This window comes from Lutra lutra, chromosome 2 (assembly GCF_902655055.1).
Source record: "Lutra lutra chromosome 2, mLutLut1.2, whole genome shotgun sequence".
NCBI classification, from domain to species: domain Eukaryota; kingdom Metazoa; phylum Chordata; class Mammalia; order Carnivora; family Mustelidae; genus Lutra; species Lutra lutra.
In genome coordinates this window covers 36,914,775-36,938,821 of record NC_062279.1, presented here as the reverse complement: position 1 = coordinate 36,938,821, position 24,047 = coordinate 36,914,775, and the positions used below count along the sequence as shown (strand labels likewise).

Sequence of the window (24,047 nt, the reverse complement as noted above, 5' to 3'; positions counted from 1 at the left end):
TCCCAGCTATTATTTCTTCAAGTACATTTTCAGCCCCCTTTTTCCTCTCTTCCCCTTCTGGGATCTCTAAAATGTGAATATGATTATGCTTGATTGAGTCACTGAGTTCTCTGGGTGTATTCTTATTATTCAATTTTTGTTCGTCTCTCCCTTGTTCAGCTTGATTGTTTTCCATTCTATCTCTAGGTCACTGATATATTCCTCTGCTCCCTGTAACCTACTATTTAACCCATCCATTGCATTTTAATTTCATTTATTGAGTTCTTCATCTCTGATATGTTATATTTTATTTTTTCATCTAGGGTCTTATTGATGTCTTCCACTTTCTTCTAAAATCCAGTGAGTATCTTTATAATCATTAAATTCTCTATCAGGCATATTACTTATTTCTGTTTCACTTGGATTTCCTGCTATGATTTTGCCATGTTCTTTCATTTGCAACAACTTCCTGTACCTCATTTTGTCTACCTCTGTTTCTGTGTGTTAGGAAAGTCATCTACATCCTTTGTTTTTGAAAGTAGTGGCTTTATGAAGAAGAGGTCCTGTAGTGCCCTGCAGTGCACTATACTAAAATCTGTTCACCAGAACCTGGGCTCTTTAGAGGAGTCTCCTGTGTGTTGTTTCCATCCTGCTATTATTTCTGAGTATCTTTTCCTTTCAGTCTAGACTTCTGTGCTACACCTCCGCCTGTTGTTGGCTGTTGTGTGCCCTTTGTGGTATTAATGAAACCCAGGTAGGCTAGCTCTCAGGGGACAAAACTTCAGGAGGGCTCACAGTAGGTGATGATCTTAGCAAAATTTGCAGCGAGCTGCTAGTAGCCTGGATCCCCCAAAGTGGAGCAGTGGCCAGGGGCATGGCACATGTAAGCGGCAGCAGCCAGGGTGCAGTGTGTGTGGCTGCCAAGGTGACCAGGATCATGCGGTGGCTGGCCACAGTGTGAGGCATCTGTGAGCACAGGGGCTTGGCATGGTGGCAAGGTGGTGGCTGGATAAAGCACTAACAGCATTGGAGAAATTTGTGCTGAATCAGTAGTCTTAGTTTGGGTCCCCCAAAGCAGGGTAGTAGTCAGAGGCACAGTGCATGTTAGCAACAGCAGATAGGGGGATGCAGTGTGTTATGTCTCTCAATCAGATGGGAGACCTCCAAAGTGTGGGGCAATGATTGGGTGAAAGCCAATGATCAGGCAGTAAAAGGATTCACCCAACAAAGGAGTCAGAAGTTTATTGAATACACTGCAAGGGAATGGGGAAGGGGGGAATTCACAGCAAAGGAGAGGCTGTCTGCAATGAGGCAGTGGTTAGGGGCCATATTTAAAGTGAAAAGGTGAGGTAGTATTTTGGTAACTGTGCCTAGTTTTAAGTAGCCCATTGGTTAGTTAGGGTCTATGGATATTTTGAGGTGGGTCGCCTGATGGGACTGTGTTTTCAGCCAGGTGGTCACTGTGGGCCCTTTCTACATTCCATTGCTCGAGACTACCTAAAAGTAACCTCTACAGGTGGCATGCTGCAGTAGTGACAACCTGGGACATGTGATGTCTGTGTCCCCGGTAGCTGGGTGTGAATTGTGGAAGAAGTTGAGGCTCTGTGGTAGGTGGGTGGGGCACACAAAGCAGTTAGCAAAATTTGAGCTGAGCCATTAGTCCTAAACTGGGTGCCCTAAGCGATGGCCACCCCACGGGGGATGCAGTGCCTGGAGGCAGCTGTTAGGCAGGGTGTGCAGCATTAAAATAATTCACGCAAAGTCCATTTCTGAGGTTAGAAATCTTGGACTGGGCCAGTCATCAGTGCATGGGGCACAGTGTTAGCAGATCAGGCAGCAAGCGTATATGTAGCACCACCTTCGCAGGTGGCTCTGCTCTGTGTTTATGCTAGGGGTTGAGGAGGAAAATGGCAGATGCCAGCTCCTTTGTTCCTAGAAAAGACCCCAACATGCTCTACAATCCTTATACAGAGATATCTCTCTCATTTGTCCCAGGTGTTGTACAAACTGTCCATTCTATATTGCCTCTCTGCAAGCTGTTGTCTTTTTAAGGGTTGGGGACTCAGCTTCACTTGCCCTTCAGGCTGACTTTCAAAGCTCTAGGCTCCAAGTCCTCCTGGTTATGCAAACAGAGAGTTCAGTCCCTCTGGTTTCAAGGCCGGACATTACAGGGACTCTTTTTCTCCATGATGCTTACTGGTGCTTTCCACTTTCCATGCCTGCAACTCCCTCCTGCAGGCAGGTCCCAACCACTGTTCCTGCCTTTTCTAACCTCCCAGATTTGGCTTCTCCCCTACATTTATTTGTGGAGCTTTTTCTGCCAGTCTTAAGATCACTCTCTGGTGTATTGACTCATATTCAGGGTCTTCTGTGATTCCATATAAATTTTAGTGTCATTTGTGTTAGTTCTGTGAAAAATGTTGTTCGTATTTTGATAGGAATTGTGCTGAAAACCTGTGGATTGCTTTGGGTAATATGAAAACTTTCACAATATGAATTTTTCCAATCCATGATCATGGAATATCTTCCCATTTGTTTGTGTAATCTTCAATTTATTTCATCAATGTTGTTTCAGTTTTCAGAATATAGATCTTCCAGTTCATCTAATATCATACTCAATGTGGAAAAACTGACAGATTTTCTTCTGAGATCAAACACAAGATAAGGATGTCTACTCTTACCAATTTTATTCAATATAGTGCTAGAAGTTCTAGCCACAGCAATCAGACAAGAAATAAGAGGCATCCATATTGGTAAATAAGTAGAGCAGATAACATAATATTTGCATACCACCTGTCTCTATTTGCAGATAACATAATACCACCAAATCCTAAAAATTCCACCAAATAACTACTAGAAGTAATAAATGAATTCAATAAAGTTGCAGGATACAAAATTAATACCAAGAAATCAGTAGTGTTTCTATATGCTAATAACAAACTAGCAGAAAGAAAAATTTAAAAACACCATTTATAACTGCACCAAAAAAGAAAAACAAAAACAAAAACAAAACCTAAAAATAAATCTGTACTCTGAAAACTATAATACATGGAATTGTTTTGAGTGGTATGTTGTAAGAGAAGCTGTAATGAGAGATCTTTCATCCAAAATAGTAGATAAATTTATCAGGTACCTTTATAAAACAACAATATATTCCTGATCTTTTGTAATACCTGGTTTATCATGTAATATTTTATATAAAATTAGATACTGTGTCTTCAATACATTAATACAAAGTTAGTGTATTATTAAAGTATAGCAAATCTTTATTACTATATAACATGTTTTAAATTTATAGGAGTCAGATGATATTCTTTTTTTCATTTTTATATTTCAATATTAACAAAAGTATGTTATGCTTCACAATATAAATATTTTAAAGAAAAATTATCAGGAGTATTTAGGGAAGATAGGGGATCAAATACACACTAAATGTTAATGTGGAGGGAGCAAAAATCAATGCCATCCCAGGGAATTCCAAGGGCCAGCATCAAAGAAGAGCCTATAGCAGAGAGTAAGTTTTCACAATACTCAATGAATAGTATAAATCTAGACTAAATGCCTGGCTTAGAAGTTGACTTGTAAGGACATTTGTGCTTTAGAAATAAAATTCCATCATGAGACTGGAAGCCAAAACTTTATAAACTAGGTAGCCAAGGTTCATCATTGAGAAATCTGAGAATGAAAAGGACATTTTCTTTTCTCCTGGTTGTCCAAGCCATTATCAAATTCTCTTCAATATGCAGTATTTTACAATTTTTCTCTCTTTATAAATGTAATAGTATATGTTGAAAAATACTGAAATGTTCCTCTATTTTTGGAATAAACTCCAGAAGCATATTGTTTTTCATATACTCATTTCTTTTGATAATTCTGATTCAGCTATTTTGTAACTATTTTTCAAAATATAAATCAGTCATTCAAAATAACATTAATAGGAGGAGTGAACAAATTTCATGATTTAATTTTATCTCTATATTCCTGCAAAGGATACTGGGAATTAAAATTTTTACAAGTAGTCACTTTACAGTAACATTCAAAAACATGAAAGGGTTAACTTTAAGAGTTAAAGATACCTAAATAAATGGAACAATATGTCATATTTATAGTTTGAAAATCATAAAATTATGAATATGTCCATTCTCCACAAATTCTATATTTTTTAAAATCCCAATCAAACTTTCAGGAGGATTATTTTTTTCTTTAGGGGGTGTGAGTAGAAATAGACAAGTTGATTCTAAATTTTACATAGAAATGTAAAAACCTAAAATCACAAAACCTGTATTGATAAAGAAATACAAAATATGAAGATGCATTTTACCTGATTTTATGAATTAGGGTAAGGAAATCTGGTGTTGGTATAAGGATAGATATATGGAATAATGGGACACAAAGTATGTGATATACTGCTTTTCAATATAGATACCAAGAAAAAGATGATTTTTCAACAAATGGGTCTAGAACAGTTGGAAATACATACAGAAAAAAAATGCCCTGATACTTAACTTACAAATATTACTTAAAATGGATCATAGATATACACATAAAAGCTAAAATCAATAAACTTCTTGAAGAATACTTATGAGAAATCTTTAAAATCTTGGGATACATAAGGCACAAATAGCATAATGCATAAAACAAAAAAAAATGATAAACTGAACTTGACCCAATTAAAAGCTTTGACTTTTTAAAAGATATCATCAAGAAAATACAAAGCCAAGCCACATACTGGGAGAAAATTTTACAAAAGACTTGTATATAGTTTATATTAAGAATTTCTATAACTACATTTTAGAAAAACAAACAACCCTATAAATATGTGCAAAATGTTTGAACAGACACTTTAAAAAGGAGAAATATGAATGTCCCGTAATCATATGGAACACTGCCCAATATAATTAGTCATCAAGGAAATACAAATTAAAACCACAATGCACACATGCAAATGACTAAAATGAAAAAGACTGGCAATAATAAATGTTGATGAGGATAAGGAATAGCTACCACTCATACACAAGATGTTTGGAATGTAAAATAATACAATATTTGGGAAAGCAATTTGACATTTTATTATAGATTTAATAGTAAATTAACATTATGACTCATCAATCTCACTCCTAGATATTTACCCAACAGAAATGAAAACATAAGTCAACAAAGATTTGAACATGAATACTCTTTGGAAATATTTTTCATAATAGCTACAAATGAAAATAACCTAAATGTTCATTAATAACTTTATGAAAAAACACTTCATTATATAAATATAATGAAGACCACCTAGATAATCATAAGTCTTTTTTGTTGAAAACCAAAGATAAGGTCATAATGCCTTTGTGTCAATACAACACAGATTTCTACAGATCATTTGGCTAGGTATGGCAGGCAGAAGCAGAATTGGGCATTGATGTCTTCAGTGACAATGGGACAAATAGTTAAAAAAAAAGAACTACCCTATGATCCAGCAGTAACATACAGGGTAATAACCCAAGGATACAAAAATACTCATTTGATGGGATACATTGCACCCCAAGATTTATAGCAGTATTATTAACAGTAGCTAAATTATGGAGAGAGCCCAAGGATCCACTGACTGATGAATGGATAAAGACGTAAAAAGATAAATCTTGCCATTTGCAATGATGTGGGTGGATCTAGATAGTATTAAAGCTATGAGAAGTCAGTCAGAGAAAGACAATACCATATGATTTCCCTCACATGTAGAATTTAAGAAATAAAACAGTGAACTCAGGGGAAAAACAGAGAGGCAAACGATAAAAGAGACTCTTTAACTATAGAAAACAAACAGGGTTTATGGAGGTGAGGTGGGAAGGGGATGGTTTAAATGGGTGATAGGTATTAAGGAGGGCACTTGTGATGAGCACTGGGTGTTATACGTAAGTGATGAATCACTAAATTCTACTACTGAAACTAATATTATAATGCCTGTTAACTAACTGAAATTTATAGGACAATTTGGAGAGGAAAAAAAACAATTTAACACAGTTTTAACAAAATATTAATGTAGATTTTGTAATTTCGGAATTATTTTAATTTTCTAAGAATAGAAAATAAAAACACACATTTGACCAGATGAACTTAATAGATCAACATTCCTTTCAAAAGCAGAAAAATACATATTTTTCAAGTGCACATGAAACATTTTCCATTTTAGATCATGTGTTGTCCACAAAAAAAGACTCAGTAGTTTTTTTTTTTAAGATTTTATTTATTTGACAGAGAGAAAGAGACATCACAAGTAGGCAGAGAGGCAGGCAGAGAGAGAGGGGGGAGGAAGCAGGCTTCCTGCAGAGCAGAGAGCCCGACGTGGGGCTCTATCCCAGGACCCTGGGATCACGACCTGAGCCGAAGGCAGAAGCTTTAACCCACTGAGCCACCCAGGCGCCCCAAGACTCAGTAGTTTTAAGAAGTCTAAAATCTTGTCAAATATCTTTTCTGACAAAGGTATGAAAGAAGAAATCAATTGCAAGAAGAAATCTGGAAAAATTACAAATATGTGGTGGTAAAACAATATGTTAGTGAATAACCAATGGATCAATGAAGAAATTTTTTAAAAAATCAAAATATACCTTGAGAGAAATGAAAATTTAAATGCAACACAGAAAAATGTCTGTGATAAAGCAAAAGCTATTCCAAGTGGGACATACATAGCACTATAGTTTATCTCAAGAAACAAAAAATATCTCAAACCAATCTGACTTTATAGTTACAAAAGAGGTAGAAAAAGAAGACCAGAGTTAGTAGAGAAAAATTTAAAAATCAAATGGAAATAAATTAAATGGAGACTGAAAACCCAATAGAAAAGATCAATGAAACTAAGCCAATTCTTTCAAAAGATTAAAAATATAACCAACTTTCAGCTAGACTCACCAAGAAAATGAGAGTTTTCATAAATGAAATCAGAAATGGAAAATGAGAGGTTACAACTGATACCAAGAAAACAAGTGTTCATAAGAGATTACTATGAACAATTATATGACCATCAATTGAAAAACTTAGTAGAAATGGATAAATTCCTAGAAATAAATATACCAAAACTGAATCATGAGGAAATGAAAAGATGAATAGATTGCCAGCAACCAAAACCCTCCCAAGAATCATAAGACCAAGACCAGATGACTTCACTGGTGAATTCTTCCAAACATTCACAAAAGGTTTAATACTTACTTTCCTAAACTCTTCCTAAAAACTGAAGAGGAGGGATCATATTCAAATTTATTTGATGAGGCCTGAGTGCAAATTATTCAGGTGCTTGTTAAGTATCTATCCATACAGACTTAATTCGTCTTTCACGCATATACTTCCTCTGTATTTTATATCACAATGAAATGATAAGTATGACATAAATATTTATTGTTCAAGTGGGCAGAGAACTTCCTTTCAAGAGAACTAAAATATACTAAAGTATATTTTAAGAAAGAGAATATAATTTAAATGTAATTCTTTCAGAATGGTACTGTGACATGCAAAGAAATACTAATGACCAAATGGAACAGGTAAAATAAAGAAAGTATTTTCAGAATAAAATCTTTAGGGTATTTTCTAATGTAAAGCACAGAGGTGAGAGAAATGCAATATTTATAAGAATTTTATGTAAGTTAAATCCCATTATTTTAGAGGTGGCCTAGATATGGTTATAACTTAAATATGTATGCTAAGAATGTAAGAATAATCACTACAGGAAAATAAAAAGTACAGATCCAATAACTGATGCAGTAAATGGTGGAAGAAAAAGCATGCAGATTCAAAAAGAAGTGAACAAAAATCCAATTAAAAAACAAATGTGGCAAAATGAACATAGAAAATAAGAAAATTGTGAGACAACTAAACTTAAAAACATATGCAATGTAGAGGACTATAAGGAGTCATAACTGTTAAATGTAATGAGGTATCCTAGAGAAGATCCTAGTACAGAAAGAGGTTGTTTGGTGAAAAGAAAATAAATCTGAATAAATTATGGACTTCGGTTAAATAAAAATATGCAAAAATATTACTCACAATAATGTTTAAGAGGATAATCTGATAAATCAAAGATAGATTGAATAGTAAATGTAGATCATGAAGTTACTAGTACAGAAAAACTAAATGAGAAGGAAGAAATATCAGGGAAATACTGATGAAGAGAAGCTAGTATGTGCATAGATATACAGATATGTCAAACCAAATAGACCTTATTTTTTTTTTCCAAATAGACTTTAAAACAGAAAGCAACATTAGAGGTAAGGAGACACAGTATTTGAAAATTAAAGTTAAATTTCTAGTAAGATATAACAATCATATTTTAAGTCTCCACTGTATAAAACAGCTTCAAAAAACAAAGCAAAAAACTGAATAATGTATAGTGAGAATTAGGCAAATCCAATAGCATAGCTGTGGGTATCAATATTATCTCTCAGGTACTAAGAGTTCAGGCAAATAAAATTCATAAAAATACAGAAGATTTGAGGCATTCACTGAAAAATTATCATGTAATCAAGTTGTATTAAATTTTGTTTCTAACAAGAGTTTGCATTTTCTCAAGTGAACATGGAACATTCCCAATATCATGCTTAAGTGTATGAAAACAGGCACAACAAAAATGTGGTGATTAGCCATCTTACCAAGCACAACTAAAAAAGGAGTAACAGCAAAAAGCTAAATATAACAATAACAAACCAAGGATTATTACTAATATAATTCTGGGAAGTCAAGTTAAAATAAATGACATTCCCTCATATGCAAGGATGGAAATTAGGAGATGAGCAGGTATACAACAACATACATGTAATAACATAGTGAACCAGGGCAGGCACTTCAAGGAATTCACATGCTTGAGGTGATAATTACAGGATTAATGTTACCAATGTTTATGATACAGGAAGGTGGGTATTAGTATTAATGGTTACACTGTAAAGAAAATCTGCCTCTGTAATCCATGCTACAGTTACACTTTACTTAAACCTTTCAAAGGCTTCAAATTCAGGATGAGACAGTTATCACATGCCCCATATCCCTGTATCTTAGATGTTTAATTAAATGGTAGCCGCATTTCAACAACAGTCCTCCTGTATTACATCTCTATTGAGAAGACATGAGAAACAGAAAAACAAATCTTTAGATGAGTTAGAAATGTTTGTCACTAACCTCTGCAAGGCCACAATCACATTGTTCAGGAGGTTCCAAAATTCCATTGCCACAAGCTGCCATAACTCTGCCTTGGTAAACCACTTCTGAAACTGTTTTATTCTGAAGACACTCAAATTCAGGCTGTGAAGCCATACGTTTAAATTCATCCACGTTGCAACTGCTAAAAAACTTGACACCATGGGAATGTCTAAAAATAAATTATATTCCTCAGATAAATGGAATAAAATCACTATTAAAGCAACATTCTGTGAAGTACTGACAAGTATCAAAAATTCTGTAATACTGCACTTACAGAGGAGCCAAGAAGGAAGGGAGAGGATTTTTATCTTTAATACAAGTTGTAAATAAAAACAATAGGTTTATTTCTATTGTAATTCCATACAAGACATCTAGTAAGTAGAGGGAGTTAAGGTGACATGAGCTAAAATGTATTAAAACACATATAATGATCGCCACACAAAAAATACTTCTCTTTAAATATATCCTATAATTATTTTCATTATGATTGCCAACATCACAATTATAAGCATTATTATAAGCACTAATTATAAGAAAATGAAACACACTAGAAAATTTATGTGGCAAACTGAAGAAATAACAATGGTTGATAGTGTCACAAGAAAAACCAGAATTGTTTGCATTTTGAAACAAAATTAATTAAAATATCTCAATATTGATTATATAAAACATATAAAACTAGGGTTCCTTTTATTTTGTTACCTTTTGAAATATTTCTGTACTTCTACATGTACTATTTAATGAATTTTTATTTAATTTTGTAACAATCTAAAACTTAGAGAAATGGCATGAAAATAGACCAAAGAATAAATTTTTCCCAAAACAATGAAGAATAAGTTGTCAAACATGATTCTAATAACTCTAAATATTTTAACATATAATTACTGCATAGACATTAATTCCAAAAAAGACCCTTCAAAATTGGGAAACATTTGTACAGTACAAATACCTAATCTTCAGATGTTATCCAGATTTCACCATCATCACAATATTGGCACTTTACAGCAAAAAGATCCAATTGAGAGTCAACCATTGCATTTTTTTTTTCAAATTTTTCCTCCAAATTTTTATTTAAATTTCAGGTAGTTAACATGCAGTGTAACATTGCTTTCTGGCACAGAATTTAATGATTCATCTCTTACATGAAACACCCAGTGGTCATCACAACAATGCCCTCCTTGATATTCAACACTCATTTAACCCATCACCCCCACAAACCTCCCCTCCAGCAAACCTCAGTTTATTTTCTACAGTTAAGAGTCTCTTTTATGGTTTGCCTGTTTTCCCCCCTAAGTTCACTGTTTTATTTCTTAAATTCTACATGCGAAGGAAATAATATGGCATTTGTCTTTTTCTGACCGACTTATTTGGTATAGACTAATACTCTCTAGATCCATCTACACCATTGCAAATGACAAGATTTCATTCTTTTAATGGCTGAGTAATATCCCATTGTGTATATATACCACATCTTCTTTATCCATTCATCAGTCCGTGGCCATTGGGCTCTCTCCATAATTTGGCCACTGTGGATAATGCTGCTATTTAAACCTCGAAGTGCATGTATCCCATCAAATCAGTATTTTTGTATCCTTTGGGTAAATACTCATTATGCAGCTGCTGGATCAAAGGGTAGTTTTATTTTTAACTTTTTGAGGAAACTCCATACTGTTCTCCAGATTGGCTGCAGCAGTTTGCATTCCCATCAACAGTGTAAGAGGGTTTCCCATTCTCTGCATCTTTGCCAACACCTGTTTTCTTGTGTTGTCAATTTTAGCTATTCTGACAGGTGTGAGGTGATATCTAATTGTTGTTTTGATTTATAGTTCCCTGGTGATGAGTGATGTTGAGCATATTTTCATGTGTCCATTAGCCATCTGGACGTCATCTCTGGAAAAGTGTCTGTTCATGTCTTCTGTCCATTCGTTGACTAGATTGTTTTTTTTGTGTTGAGTTCACGGATAGGTACTTTATATTTTTGAACACTAACCTTTTATCAGATATGCCTTTTGCAAACATCTTTGCCATTCTGAAGTCTGACTTTTAGTTTTGTTGATTGTTTCCTTCACTGTGCAGAAGGTTTTATCTTGATGAAATCCCAGTTCATTTTTGCTTTTATTTCCCTTGCCTCCAGCAAGGCGTCTAGTAAGAAGTTGCTATGGCTGAGGTCAAAAAAGTTTCTGCCTGTGTTCTCTAGTATTTTGATGGTTTCAGGTCTCACATTTAGGTCTTTCATTCATTTTGAATTTACTTTTGTGTATGGTATAAGAAAGTGGTCCAGTGTCAAACTTCTGCATATCACTGTCCAGTTTTCCCAGCACCATTTGTTGAAGAAATTCTTTCCATTCAATATTCTTTCCTGCTTTGTCAAAGATTAGTTGACCATATAGTTGTGGGTCCATTTCTGGGTTTTCTATTCTGTTCCATTGATCTCTATATCTGTTTTTTGTGCCAGTACCATACTATTCTGATGATTACAGCTTTGTAATATAGTTTATTGAGAATTGAGACACCTCCAGGTTTACTTTTCTTTTTCAGGATTGCTTTGGCTATTCAGGGTCTTTTGTGGTTCCATACAAATTTCAAGACTGTTTGTTCTATTTTTGTGAAAAAGGCTGTTGGTGTTTCATAGGGATTATATTAAATATGTAGATTGCTTTGGAGAGTATAGACATTTGAACAATTGTCATTTGTTATAGACATTTTAGCATTTTGTTACTCCAGTCCATGAGCATGGACTGTTCTTCTACTTCTTTGTCATCTTCAATTTCTTTCATCAGTGTTTTAGAGTTTTCAGAATACAGATATTTTCCCTCTTTGGTTAGGTTTATTCCTATGTATCTTATGGTTTCTGGTGAAATTATAAATGAAATTGGTTCCTTGATTTCTCTTTCTGCTGCTTCATTATTGGTGTATAGGAATGCAACAGATTTCCATATATTAATTTGTATCCTGCCACTTTATTAAATATATGTATCAGTTCTGGCAATTTTTTGGTGGGGTCTTGGTTTTTCTTATAGAGGTATAATGCTGTTTGCAAATAGTGGAAGTTAAGACTTCTTCCTTTATTATTTGGATGCTTTTTATTTCTTTTTGTTGTCTGATTGCTGAGGTTAGGACTTCCAGTACTATGTTAAGTAACTGTTGAGAGAGGACATTCCTGTCTTGTTCTTGATCATAAAAGAAAAGCTCTTAATTTTTCCCCATTGAGGGTGAAATTAGTGGTGGGCTTTTTGTATATGGCCATTATGATTTTGAGGTATGTTCTATCAAGAATGGATGTTGTACTTTGTCAAATGATTCTTCTGCATCTACTGAGAGGATCATATTGTTCTCCTTTCTTTTATCAGTGTGGTGTGTCACATTGATTGCTTTGTCTATGTCAAACTACCCCGGCAGCCCAGGTCCCACTTGGTGATGGTGAATAATTCTTTTAATGCACTGTTAAATCTGATTAGCTAGTATCCTGTTGAGAATTTTGGCATCCATGTTCATTGGGAATATTGGCCTATAGTTCTCCTTTTTAGTGTAATCTTTGCCTGGTTTTGGAATCGGGGTAATGCTGGCCTCATATAATAAATGTGAATGTTTTTGTTTCATTTCTATTTTTTGGTATAGTTTGAAAAGAATAGGTTTTAATTCTTCCTTAAATGTTTGGTAGAATTCACCTTTGAAGCCAGCTGGCCCTGGACTTTTGTTTGTTGGGAGATTTTTGATTACTGGTTCAATTTCTTTGCTTGCTTTTAGTTGTTTTAGTTTTCTATTTCTTCATGTTTCAGTTTGGGTAGTTTGTATGTTTCTAGGAATTTATCCATTTTTTGCACATTGTTCAATTCATTGGCATATACTTTTTCATAATATTCTCTTATAATTGTTTGGATAGTTGTGGTATTGGTTATTTCTTCTCTTTCATTTGTGATTTTTTTTTTTTAAATTTGTGTCCTTTCTCTTTTTTTCTTGGTAAGTCTTGCTAGGGGGTTATTAATTTCATTAATTTTTTCAAGGAAATACCTCTTAGTTTCATTTATTTTTTAAATTTCTATATCATTTTTTTCTGCTCTAATTTTTAATATTCTCCCTTCTTCCATCAGCTTTAAGCTTCATTTGCTGTTCTTTTTCCAGCTCCTGTATGTGTAAGATTAAGTTGCTTGCTTGAGATTTTTCTTGCTTCTTGAGGTAGGCCTATATTGCTATATATTTCCCTCTTATGACCACTTTTGCTGCATCCCAAAGGTTCTGGACCAGCATGCTTTCATTTTCATGCATTTTCTTATTTCTTCTTTAATTTCCTGGTTAACTTATTCATTCTTTAGTAGCATGTTTTTTAACCTCCATGTATTTGTGGTCTTTTCCAATTTTTTCTTGTGGTAGACTTCAAATTTCATAGAGCTGTGGTCAGAACATATGCATGGTATGATCTCAATCTTTTTGTGCTTGCTGAAGGCTGACCCAGTATGTGATCTATCCTGGAGACTGTCTCATGCACACTCAAAAAGAATGTGTATTCTGCTGCTTTAGGATGAAATGTTTTGAAGTCTATCTGATCCAGTGTCTCATTCAAAGCCATTGTTTCCTTGTTGATTTTCTGTTTAGATCTGTTCATTGGTGTAAGTGGGGGTGTTGGAGTCCCCTATTATTATTGTATTATTATTAATGAGTTTCTTTCATGTTTGTTATTGTTTTACTTATTCATGCGCCCCCATGTTGGAGAAATATAGATCTACCTTTGTTAGATCTTCTTGTTGGATAGTCCCCTTTCTTAGGATACATTGTCCTTCTTCATCTCTTGTTATAGATTCAGTTTAAAAATTATTTTTTTCTGATAGAAGTGTTACTACTCTGGATTTCTTTTTTTTTTTTTAAGATTTTATTTATTTATTTGACAGACAGAGATCACAAGGAGACAGAGAGGCAAGCAGAGAGAGAGAGGAGGAAGCAGGCTCCCTGCTGAGCAGAGAGCCCGATGCGGGACTCGATCCCAGGCCCCTGAGATCATGACCTGAGCCGAAGGCAGCGGCTTAACCCACTGAGCCACCCAGGCGCCCTGGATTTCTTTTAACATCTGTTGGCATGATAAATGGTTTGCCATCCCCTCACAATCTGCAGATGTTTTTAGGTTAAAAATGAATCTCTTGTAGGTAGCATATAGATGCGTCTTGTTTTTTATCCATTCTAACACCCTGCCTTGTGATTGCAGTGTTCAATCCATTTACAAAGTATTGTTGATAGATATGTATTTAGTGCCATTTTATTATTTGTTTTTGTCATTGCTTTTGGAGATTTTCTCTGCTCCTTTCTAGTCTTTGTCACCTTTGGTCTTTCCTTCCCACTCAAAAAGTCCCCTTTAATATTACTTGCAGGACTAGTTAGTGGTCAAGAACTCCTTCAGTTTTTGTTTCTCTGGAAAACTCTCCTCTTCTTCTATTCTAAATTATAGCCTTGTTGAATAGAAAATTTGTGGCTGCAAATTTTTTCCACTCAGCTTGTTGAATATATCGTGGCACTTCCTTCTACCACATTCCTGTGGAAAGATCTGCAGCTAGCCCTATAGGTCTTCCCTTGTAAGTTAGGGCATACTTTTGTCTTGCTGCTTTAGGATTTTTCATCACCATATTTTGCAAATTTAACTACAGTATGTCTTAGTATTGCCTTGCTTTTGTTGATTTGTTAGGGAAGTTTTCAGCTATTATTTCCTCAAATAAACTTTCTGGCCCCTTTTCTGTCTATTCTTTCTCTGGGACTCCTATGATATGAATGTTACTATACTTGGTGGAGTCATTGATTTCCCTAGGTCTATCTCATAATCCATAATTATTCTTTCTCTCTTTTGTTCAGCTTTATTTTTCCCCATTTTTCTCTCTTCCTTATCACTTATTCGTTCCTCTGCTTCTTCCATCTTTCTGGTCATTATATCCAGTTTGTTTTGAGTCTTGGTTATGGCATTTTTCATTTCTGATTGTTTTTTAATGCTTTTATCTCTGTGGTAAGGACCTCCCTGAAGTCTTCCATTCTTTTCTCAAGCCAGCAAGAATCCTTACAATTGTTCTTTAAATTCTCCATCAGGCATTTTACTTACAACTGTTTCACTTAGATATCTGGTTGTGACCTTTTCTTATTCTCTTTTGAGAAGAATTCCTCTGTCTTGGCATTTTGTCTAAGTCTCTTTTCTTCTTCTGTGCATTATGAAAGCCTGTTATGTTTCCTGCTCCTGAGAGTAATGGCCTTATGAAGAAGAGGTCATATAGTGTCCAGAACCTGGTGCTTCAAAGAGTGTCTCTGGTGTGGGCTGCATGTACTCTGCTTCTGTGTTTTGGCTGCTCTATCCTTTAGGATTTCATTTGCAGAGGCTTGGTGGGAGTGGGAAGTGTTTGAACCTTGTCCAGAGTGTGGTGAGTTTTAACAAGGTGTGCTCTGGTCCGCTTGTTAACTAAGACCTGATGCTACTTCCACTAGGACCAAAGCCCTGCAGAACTCTGTTCAGGAGACTTGGTGCATGCAGGGGTTTCTGCTGGTTTTCTGGGGAAGGGCCCACTGGGCTGGGACAAAGGCACACTTGCCTGAGAAAAGCAGAACACAGGTGGATGGGACTTGGTGTAAGCAGCTTAGGCAGTCAGTGTCAGTGCTGTGCTATTTATTGAAGCTGGTTTATGCTGTAGGGCAGGGAAGGGAAATGGCACCAGCCAGCTCCTTTGTCCCCAGAGAGGGGTCTCCATGCTTGCTCTCAGGGAAGCAATCCCAGAAGAGCAAATCATCTCCCCTTTCAAATGCCAGGTGTTTTTCAGATTGCTATTTTCACACTGTCTCTGGGTTGTTTGCCTGCCTCAAGCAGCACAGTGCCCTTTGGGTTCTGTCCCAGTAAAGCCTACTGACTTTTAAAACCCCAAACTTTTGGGATATGCTATGGTGGGGGCTTGTGCTGATCTTTTGGGGGAGGCTCTGACCCTGCTGGGATGGATGCAGTTTTGACTGAGAAGGGCAGTCACACCAGAGTTCAGGGACATGGGATTTGGAACAAGCAGGCTAAATAGAGTCCATCTGGGTTAGCCTCCCCCAGCAGGTGTCTCTGTGCCTATGCAGGGGTGGGGATATGGAAGCATGGGGAGGTGGAGTAGGGGTTGGTGTAGGAAATGGTGCCTCCCAGCTCTTTTGCCCCCAGAGGGTCATCTCTGTGACTACTACCTCTCACAGATGAGCTCCGGGAAGAGTAAGCAGTCTTTCCCATGTACACCTTTAGATGATCCTCCTGATCATTTGCTATCTGCCGCCAGAATGCTGGCTTGCCTTCCCCCCCCCCCCCCCCGCAAGCAGGGTAGGCCCTCAGGGCTTTATCCCAGCTACACTGGCCATCCTTTTAAATTTCAGTCTTTGAGCCCCGCTGGTTGCAAAAGCTTACAAAAATCAGCCCCTCTTGTTTTTTCAGCCAGTGGATTTGGGGAAGTGTTGTTTCTGTTTGTTTCCCTGCACATTCCCTACCCCTCCTTTATCTGCTACCATGACTCCCTCTCTGCAGCACCTGGAATCCATTTCTTCCCCAATCCATGTCTCTCCTACCATCCTCCATGTGGCCTCTTCTCTCCCTGCAGTTGTGCAGTTTGTTCTGTCAGTTGTCAGGTTGACTTCTTGGGTGTTCACAGTGATTTGATAGTTACCTAGTCGTGTTCCAGCTACTTGACAAGCCTAGGGTCTTCCTGGTATGCTGCCATTTTAGCTCCTCCTCAAACATTGCATTTAATTCTCACGTCTCCTAAGTTTAGTTACCTAAAATTTTGTTGTTGTTGTAGTTGTTGGGTTACATAGTCATGGAAAGTTTTGTGATTATAGACTGATTATTTGGTAGAATGTCCCTCAGTTTAGGATTATAAAATGTTTCCTCATAATTAAACTGAGGTTATGTATCTTGGCAACATTATCACAGCAGTGTTGCTGAGTCTGTTTCATTGCATTCAAACAAGTAGCACAGGATTTCAATTTGTTATATTACTGATGATAGTCATTTTGATTAGTCGATTAAGGTGCTAGTCTTCACTCTAAAATTTTTTCTTCCTATTAGTTAATAATTATCTGGAGAGAAATACTTTGCTTTTATGTTAATATCCCATTCCTTTATTATGTTTTCAACTAATTATTCATATATTTATATGAATATGGAATCATGTTTTCCTATCATGCTAAATGGATTATAATCCATTACTATCACTATGATTTATAAGATTCAGATTCCCACATATTTGACTATTGGGACCTGGCTTTTGTGTCCCTTTGCTAAGTCTCCATAATTCTTTAAATACTTCCTAATTTTCTCATACAACATGTTCCAAGCTCATTTTTATTTTCTTCGGTTTAGAACTGGAATCAATCATTCCTCCAAAGTGCCCCAGGTCTTTTTAGTGAAGAACAGTATTTTTAAAACATGATCTGGGTGATATATGTACTATTGTTACTAGATATTTTTTTTAAGAGCTGAGATCAAGGCAATGCTAGCATCTTAATTAATGTTCACAGCTCCTTTGCTCTTATCTACAGTTTGCTATATCCTCCCCAGTTCTGGCTCCTGCAGCTTACTGAGATTTCAGTCTCAGTAGGGACATCTTCCCAGGGTATGGCTTAGCCAATTATTTCTAAGGTCGGTAAGATTTTAAAGTTCTTAGTGTCCTCCTATTTTAGTTCCTGTTACACAGCTACTTACTTCATGCTACTTAGTTTTTTGTTAGTGGATTGGTCCCATCTACTGGTATTTTTGGTGCATTTCAGTTTGGAAAACTTGAGAAATATGCTTTTGCTTTTTTGTTTGCTTTCCTAGTTTCGTTCTGTATTTTGTGGGAGAATTAGGGGAAGCTAGAATACAATACTGATACTTTTACCATTTGATTTCCACCCTCTCTCTTATTCTTAAAATATATACCTCCCTAGGTAAGACTCCATACTATCTTGGTCCATGTTTCTAATATTTTCTTCCTTCTGTTTCTTCTCACGGTATGTCACTGGTTTCTCCTCAATTATTCATCCCATAAATATGAGAAGTACATTAGCACTCTCAACTTCCTTCTAAATGACCTGTTCATGGTTTTAACTTCCACCAATAAAAACTCACACATTTTAAATTCCTTGTCCTCAGGTCAGGACCTATATAACTGTGCACTTAATTCTAATGCATGACTCAGAATCCCCAAATTAATATAAACTACCCCCAAGGCTTCTCCTCAATTTTCTGCTTTCCTAAAATATTTGCCTTTTTTAATAATTATGATATCAAAAAGCCTACAAATACTTCTTCACATCTCCTTTTTATCTCAATCTTAATAAACTGTTATAGATTATTATGAGAATCATCTCCAAAATATTAACTATCTTACTGTTCCCTCTGATATATTTTACATTCATTTTAAGATAATTTTTACTATCCATAGTGCATGAATCAACGTAAAATGTATTTGGTTAACATTTATCACAAAAGTCCAACTCTTGCCTCATGACTGCACTCTTTCATACACATTCCTGAATTACCTGGCCTTCTTCCCCTGACTTATGCTTTAGCCTCACTGCATTTTACTTTCTTTACCTTATGTCCAAAACATTCTTCCTTATAGTCCCAGATTTTTTTTTTCATTTTTATCCTTCTCTCGATATTCTTAGTCTAATCTGTTGAGCTTTTCAAACTTCTTATTTAAGCATCACTTCATTTGCTGGCTTGACAAGTTTCCAACAAGCCCTTTACATGAGCAAATTCACATCTCTCATAACTATTTCCTCAGAAAACTTTCCTTTATCAGAAAGTTTCTTCTCGGGACACCTAGGTGGCTTAGTTGGTTAAGCAGCTGCCCTTAACTCAGGTCACGGTCCCAGAGTCCTGGGATTGAGCCCTGCAACAGGCTCTCTGCTTAGCGGGAAGCCTGCTTCTCCCTCTCCTTTGCCTGCTGCTGTGCCTACTTGTGCTCTCTTTCTGTCTGTCAAATAAGTAAATAAAATCTTAAAAAAAAAAATTCTTCTCCCCGTGTATTCCCTATTTATTTCCTTCTTGGCACCTATCATACACTGTTTATACTTTGTTCTTAGGTCTACTTTTAAATTTTCAGACCCTGATAGGTTAAGATATTTATGACATATCTATCTTGCTAGCCATTTATAAGACTAACACAATCCTGCAAAGCAGTAGATGCTTATTACATATTTTTAGAATGAATTAAATTCACCTGAAGACTCTAGTTAACCCCCAGAAAGTCATCATCAACATTCACTTTCTCTGTAACATTGAATGTAGAAATATTAAGCACATTTTCTGTGATATCAAATACTCCTCTTTAAATAAGACAAAAACAGAGAGGGAAGCAAACCACAGACTCTTAAGTCTAGGAAACAAACTGAGGGTTGCTGGAGAGGAGCTGGGTTGGGGAATGAGGCACTAAGGGGGGCACCTGATGTAATGAGGATGGGTGTTATATGCAACTGATGAATCACTAAATTCTACCCTTGAAACTAATAACACAGCATATGTTAACTAAATTGAATTTAAATAAAAATTAAAATAAATAAACAAGTACATTATTTATTTAGTAAAAATATTCCAACTCAAGTTGTATTGCAAGATATTATACAAGTGACTGCTACAAACATTTCTCAGAAGAAGACACAGATTTGATAAAAATAAAATCTTACATTGCTTCAGAATTCATTATGCATGTAGTTCCTGGACAGTAACAATTGTAGATATCATCGTATGTTAATCCCAGATTAATTGCAAGCAACTGTACCATAACAACTGAAAATGCATCTAAGGTTATCATCTGTGGATACTAAATGCAAAAAAAAACAAAACAAAACAAAAACAGAATTGTTGCCTAAATTATTTCGCCTCTTTGATCTTTTCTTTTTGGCCATATTACCTAAGTGCAAACACAAATTTAAGAAACTACTATGCTCATTATTTTCTTAGGGATATGGAAAAAAAGGAAAAAATAGGTAAATTTTGTTTTTATTTTTGAGTTATTGTATTTTTAATCCAAATGGGACTGACATAAACCAAAATAAGATTAATGTTATCATATGCTTTTATTATGTATTAAATTCCAATAAGCTTTAAAAGTTTTTTGGGAGGAATATGCAATGTTTCAGTAATTATATTATTTTTTAAGAAACACTTAGAAAAAAATATAAAGATTCTAAAGGGTTGAATTTGCAATCAGTTTTTACTTCAGAAATAGTTTAGGGAGAGAGCCAAATTAATTTTTTTTAAAGGCAGAATACTATAACACTTTGTAAGTAGCATTTTTGTATTAAAAAAAAATGGGAAGTAATAAGGGCAGCAAGACACAAATCCCTGGTTAAGTATAATCTTTTTACTATCCCCACAGTTTTCCTTTTTTTCAGGTCATATAGTTGCACTCATACAGTATGTAGCCTTTTCAGATTGGCTTTTCTCACTAATCACTATGCACGTAAGTTTTTTCCATGTGTTTTCATGGCTTGATGCCTCACTTTAAAAAAAAAAATCATTGGATAGTATTCTTTTATATCAATTTACTCCAGTTTGTTTATCCATTCATCTGTTAAAGAACATCTTGGTTGCTCCCAATCTTTGTAAATTATGAATAGCTCCTATAAACATTCATGCAGGTTTTTGCGTGAATATAAGTATTCAACTCATTTGGGACATGCTGAAGAGGACAACTATCTGATTATATACTTAAAGAAAAAAAAAAACCTAAGAACTTGAATAGATACTTTTTCCAGAGATAATACACAAAAAGCAAAAAGTGTATGAAAAGATGTTCAGTAGCACTAGTAATTATAGAAGTGCACATTGAAACCACGATGAAATATCACCTCATACTACTTAGGATAGTTGCTATTAAAAAACAACAATAAGGGGTGCCTGGGTGGCTCAGTGGGTTAAAGCCTCTGCCTTCAGCTTGGGTCATGATCCCAGGGTCCTGGGATCAAGGCCTGCATCGGGCTCTCTGCTCTGCAGGGAGTCTGCTTCCTCCTCTCTCTCTCTCTGCCTGCCTCTCTGCCTACTTGTGATCTCTGTCTGTCAAATAAATAAATAAAATCTTAAAAAAAAAACAATAACAGAAAATAACATGTTAGTAAAGATATGATGAATATAAACTGTAAACTGCTGGTAGAATTATAAAATGGAGCAAGCACTCTGAAAAGTATGATGGTTCCTCATAATATTAAAAATAGAACTGGGACGCCTGGGTGGCTCAGTTGGTTAAGCAGCTGCCTTCGGCTCAGGTCATGATCCCAGAGTCCTGGGATCGAGTCCCACATCGGGCTCCTTGCTTGGCGGGGAGCCTGCTTCTCCCTCTGCCTCTGCCTGCCATTCTGTCCGCCTGTGCTCGCTCTCTCTCCCTCTCTCTCTGACAAATAAATAAAATCTTAAAAAAAAAAATAGAACTGACAGATAAATGGATTAAAAAGTCATATATGTGTGTATATATATACACATATGAATATTCACATATATATTAAATTCACATATATATGAACATTATTCAGCCATAAAAAGAATAAAATCCTGCCGTTTGCAACAACATGGATGAACGTGGATGAAATTATGTTAAGTGAAACAAGCTGGACATAAAAAGATAAATGTTATATGATCTCTCTTATATGCAGAATTTAAAAATGTCATACTCACAGAAACAGAATAGAATGGTGGATTCCAGAGGCTAGATTATGTGGAAAATGGGGCAAATTGGTAAAAAAAATATATATATAAATATTCATTTATGCAAGATAAAAACTTCTGGAGATCTGTTTCACAACAATGTGAACATACTTGGCACTACTGAATTATACACTTAAAGCTAGTAAAAATGGTAAATTTTATGTTATTTGCATTTTATCACAATAGCAAAAAACTTTTAAAATTATAACATTTGAGTTTCAAAATCTAAAAGAAAAAAAGGATACGAAGAAAAATTTGTCAAAACATCATGACAAATATACTATACATATTTTGTTCCTTGAAGTAGATGTTTCAAAACATATAGAATTTACTGAATAGATGGAAATAAAATGCATACCAGAGCAATTCCTGCAGCAAAATTTGGATTGCATGCCATTCCATGATATGTTGCTCCCACATAATCAAGATGGTCCCTATAACTAAATAATAAAATTTTTCTTCTGAATAAATTCATCTTAAATTATGACTAATTTAATGACATTTTACAAATTGGATTTCTCAGTAAAGCTATTTTTTTTTTAATACAAAATATTACATGTCACATCTCATGCTTTCAATCATTTTGTATTTGGGTAATCTCCCATAGTTCCTACAAAGTTCTAAAGTCTACTTTAACATTTTATGATACACAGCCCAAAACCCAGTGGTTCCTAATCCTCCCAAAGTATTAACCACCACTGTTGCTGGCACTGGATAGATATAATTTGAAAATGTACAAGTCAGGATAGCTTACTGCCATGATTTGCACATAGTGAACCCCTAAAGCATGTAAAAAATGTTGGATTGGAGGACAGGGAGACAAAGAGACAGAATACTCAGTAGACTCATCAAGAAAAGAAGATCTACAGTGTAGCAAATGTCCTCATACATTTCAATCCTTAGTTATTGTAGCTCCTGAGCCTCCAAACCTGACCCTAAATTCCACAGGAAACACCAATAGATTTATAAATCTATTGCATATTATTCAGATCTTCAGAATTTTTATTATTTCCATCTCAATAATCAAAGTGTTAACAGAAACCTATATAAAAAGACTCTTGAAAAAAATAGTGCAAGTTAGTTGGGTCAGTATAGCTATACAAGATGGTAACCATATTGTTAATTTGACATATTTTAACTAGCATTATATACAATTATTGCATTCTGTTAACTAATTTATATTATACTTAAAGTTCAAATGATAGCTTCAATTATTTATCTCTGAGAAAATCTTTAAATCATTGAGGCCTCCTCTTTATCTCGAGGCTTTCCAAGTTTTCAAGTTTCTTATATTTCCATAGATAAAAAAGCCTAGTGGAGAATAACGACTTACTATGACTTAGTGTCTTACATTGTTTTCAGAATTTTGTATTTTGCAATTTGTCAACATAATGTGCATATAATCCTTTTTTGAAGTGTCTTGTCATTACATATAACACATATATATAATCTTGATAGCTAACATATAATTTGACAAACCTTATGTCAATACAAATAAGGCACTTACATTAATAAGTATGCCATATCATGGGATCTTTGAAATAAAAATTGTTCTTTCCATGACACAAATCTTTGTAGTACTTCATTAGCATCCCCACTAAGTGAAATCTTATTTTGATCTGACCAGAGTTCCAAAGAAGTTAGTACAATAGTTATGTTGAGCTGGGAAAACATCTGAAAACAGAAGTTACATAATATATAGTTTTTAGGTAATCATAAATATAACATTCTATACATAATGTAAATATATTCAATTTACTCTTTTTTAGAGATGAAATGTATTCATTGATGGATGAAAGCAGTTGGTAGGATTGCAGTTTTTACAAACTGGATATGCTATTAATACAAACAATATTATTGCATTAATAGTAATGTTTCTTACTTAAATAAAACATAAATACTTACAGTGTTGATTACACCAAAGATATGGACAACTTTCTCAGCTGCAATTGCCACTTCAGAGCCCATATAATCGTACTGAAAGACAAATTTTGTTTCTTAATCACTGGTGAAAATTACTGAATTATCATATTTTAAATGGATATAAAATGTTAAAATAATGCAGTGCTCAAGTGAAAGAAAAATAAATTAAGATTTACCAAGTACTTAGTAAGTTTTAGGTATAAACCTAGAGACTCTATATATTAATCAATAATCTTAAAATAAGAAGGTTGTCATTAACTTCCTCTTCACACACACACAGAAATCTTATTTTGATCTGACCAGAGTTCTA

The 24,047-nt window shown here is 34.9% G+C and overlaps 1 protein-coding gene across 3 annotated transcripts in view; it reads right to left on the bottom strand.

The window, feature by feature from the left end:
- LOC125092775 (A disintegrin and metallopeptidase domain 3-like) overlaps positions 1-24,047 on the bottom strand; it is a 107,952-nt gene that overhangs the window by 27,414 nt on the left and 56,491 nt on the right. For all 3 annotated transcript variants that reach the window (XM_047717156.1, XM_047717155.1, XM_047717157.1), the window contains 5 exons: positions 23,720-23,791; positions 23,322-23,488; positions 22,173-22,254; positions 19,798-19,934; positions 9,124-9,313 (listed from right to left, as the gene is read on the bottom strand). In XM_047717156.1, the coding sequence (XP_047573112.1) occupies positions 9,124-9,313; positions 19,798-19,934; positions 22,173-22,254; positions 23,322-23,488; positions 23,720-23,791 (648 nt within the window). The remainder of the gene's footprint in view (positions 1-9,123; positions 9,314-19,797; positions 19,935-22,172; positions 22,255-23,321; positions 23,489-23,719; positions 23,792-24,047) is intronic.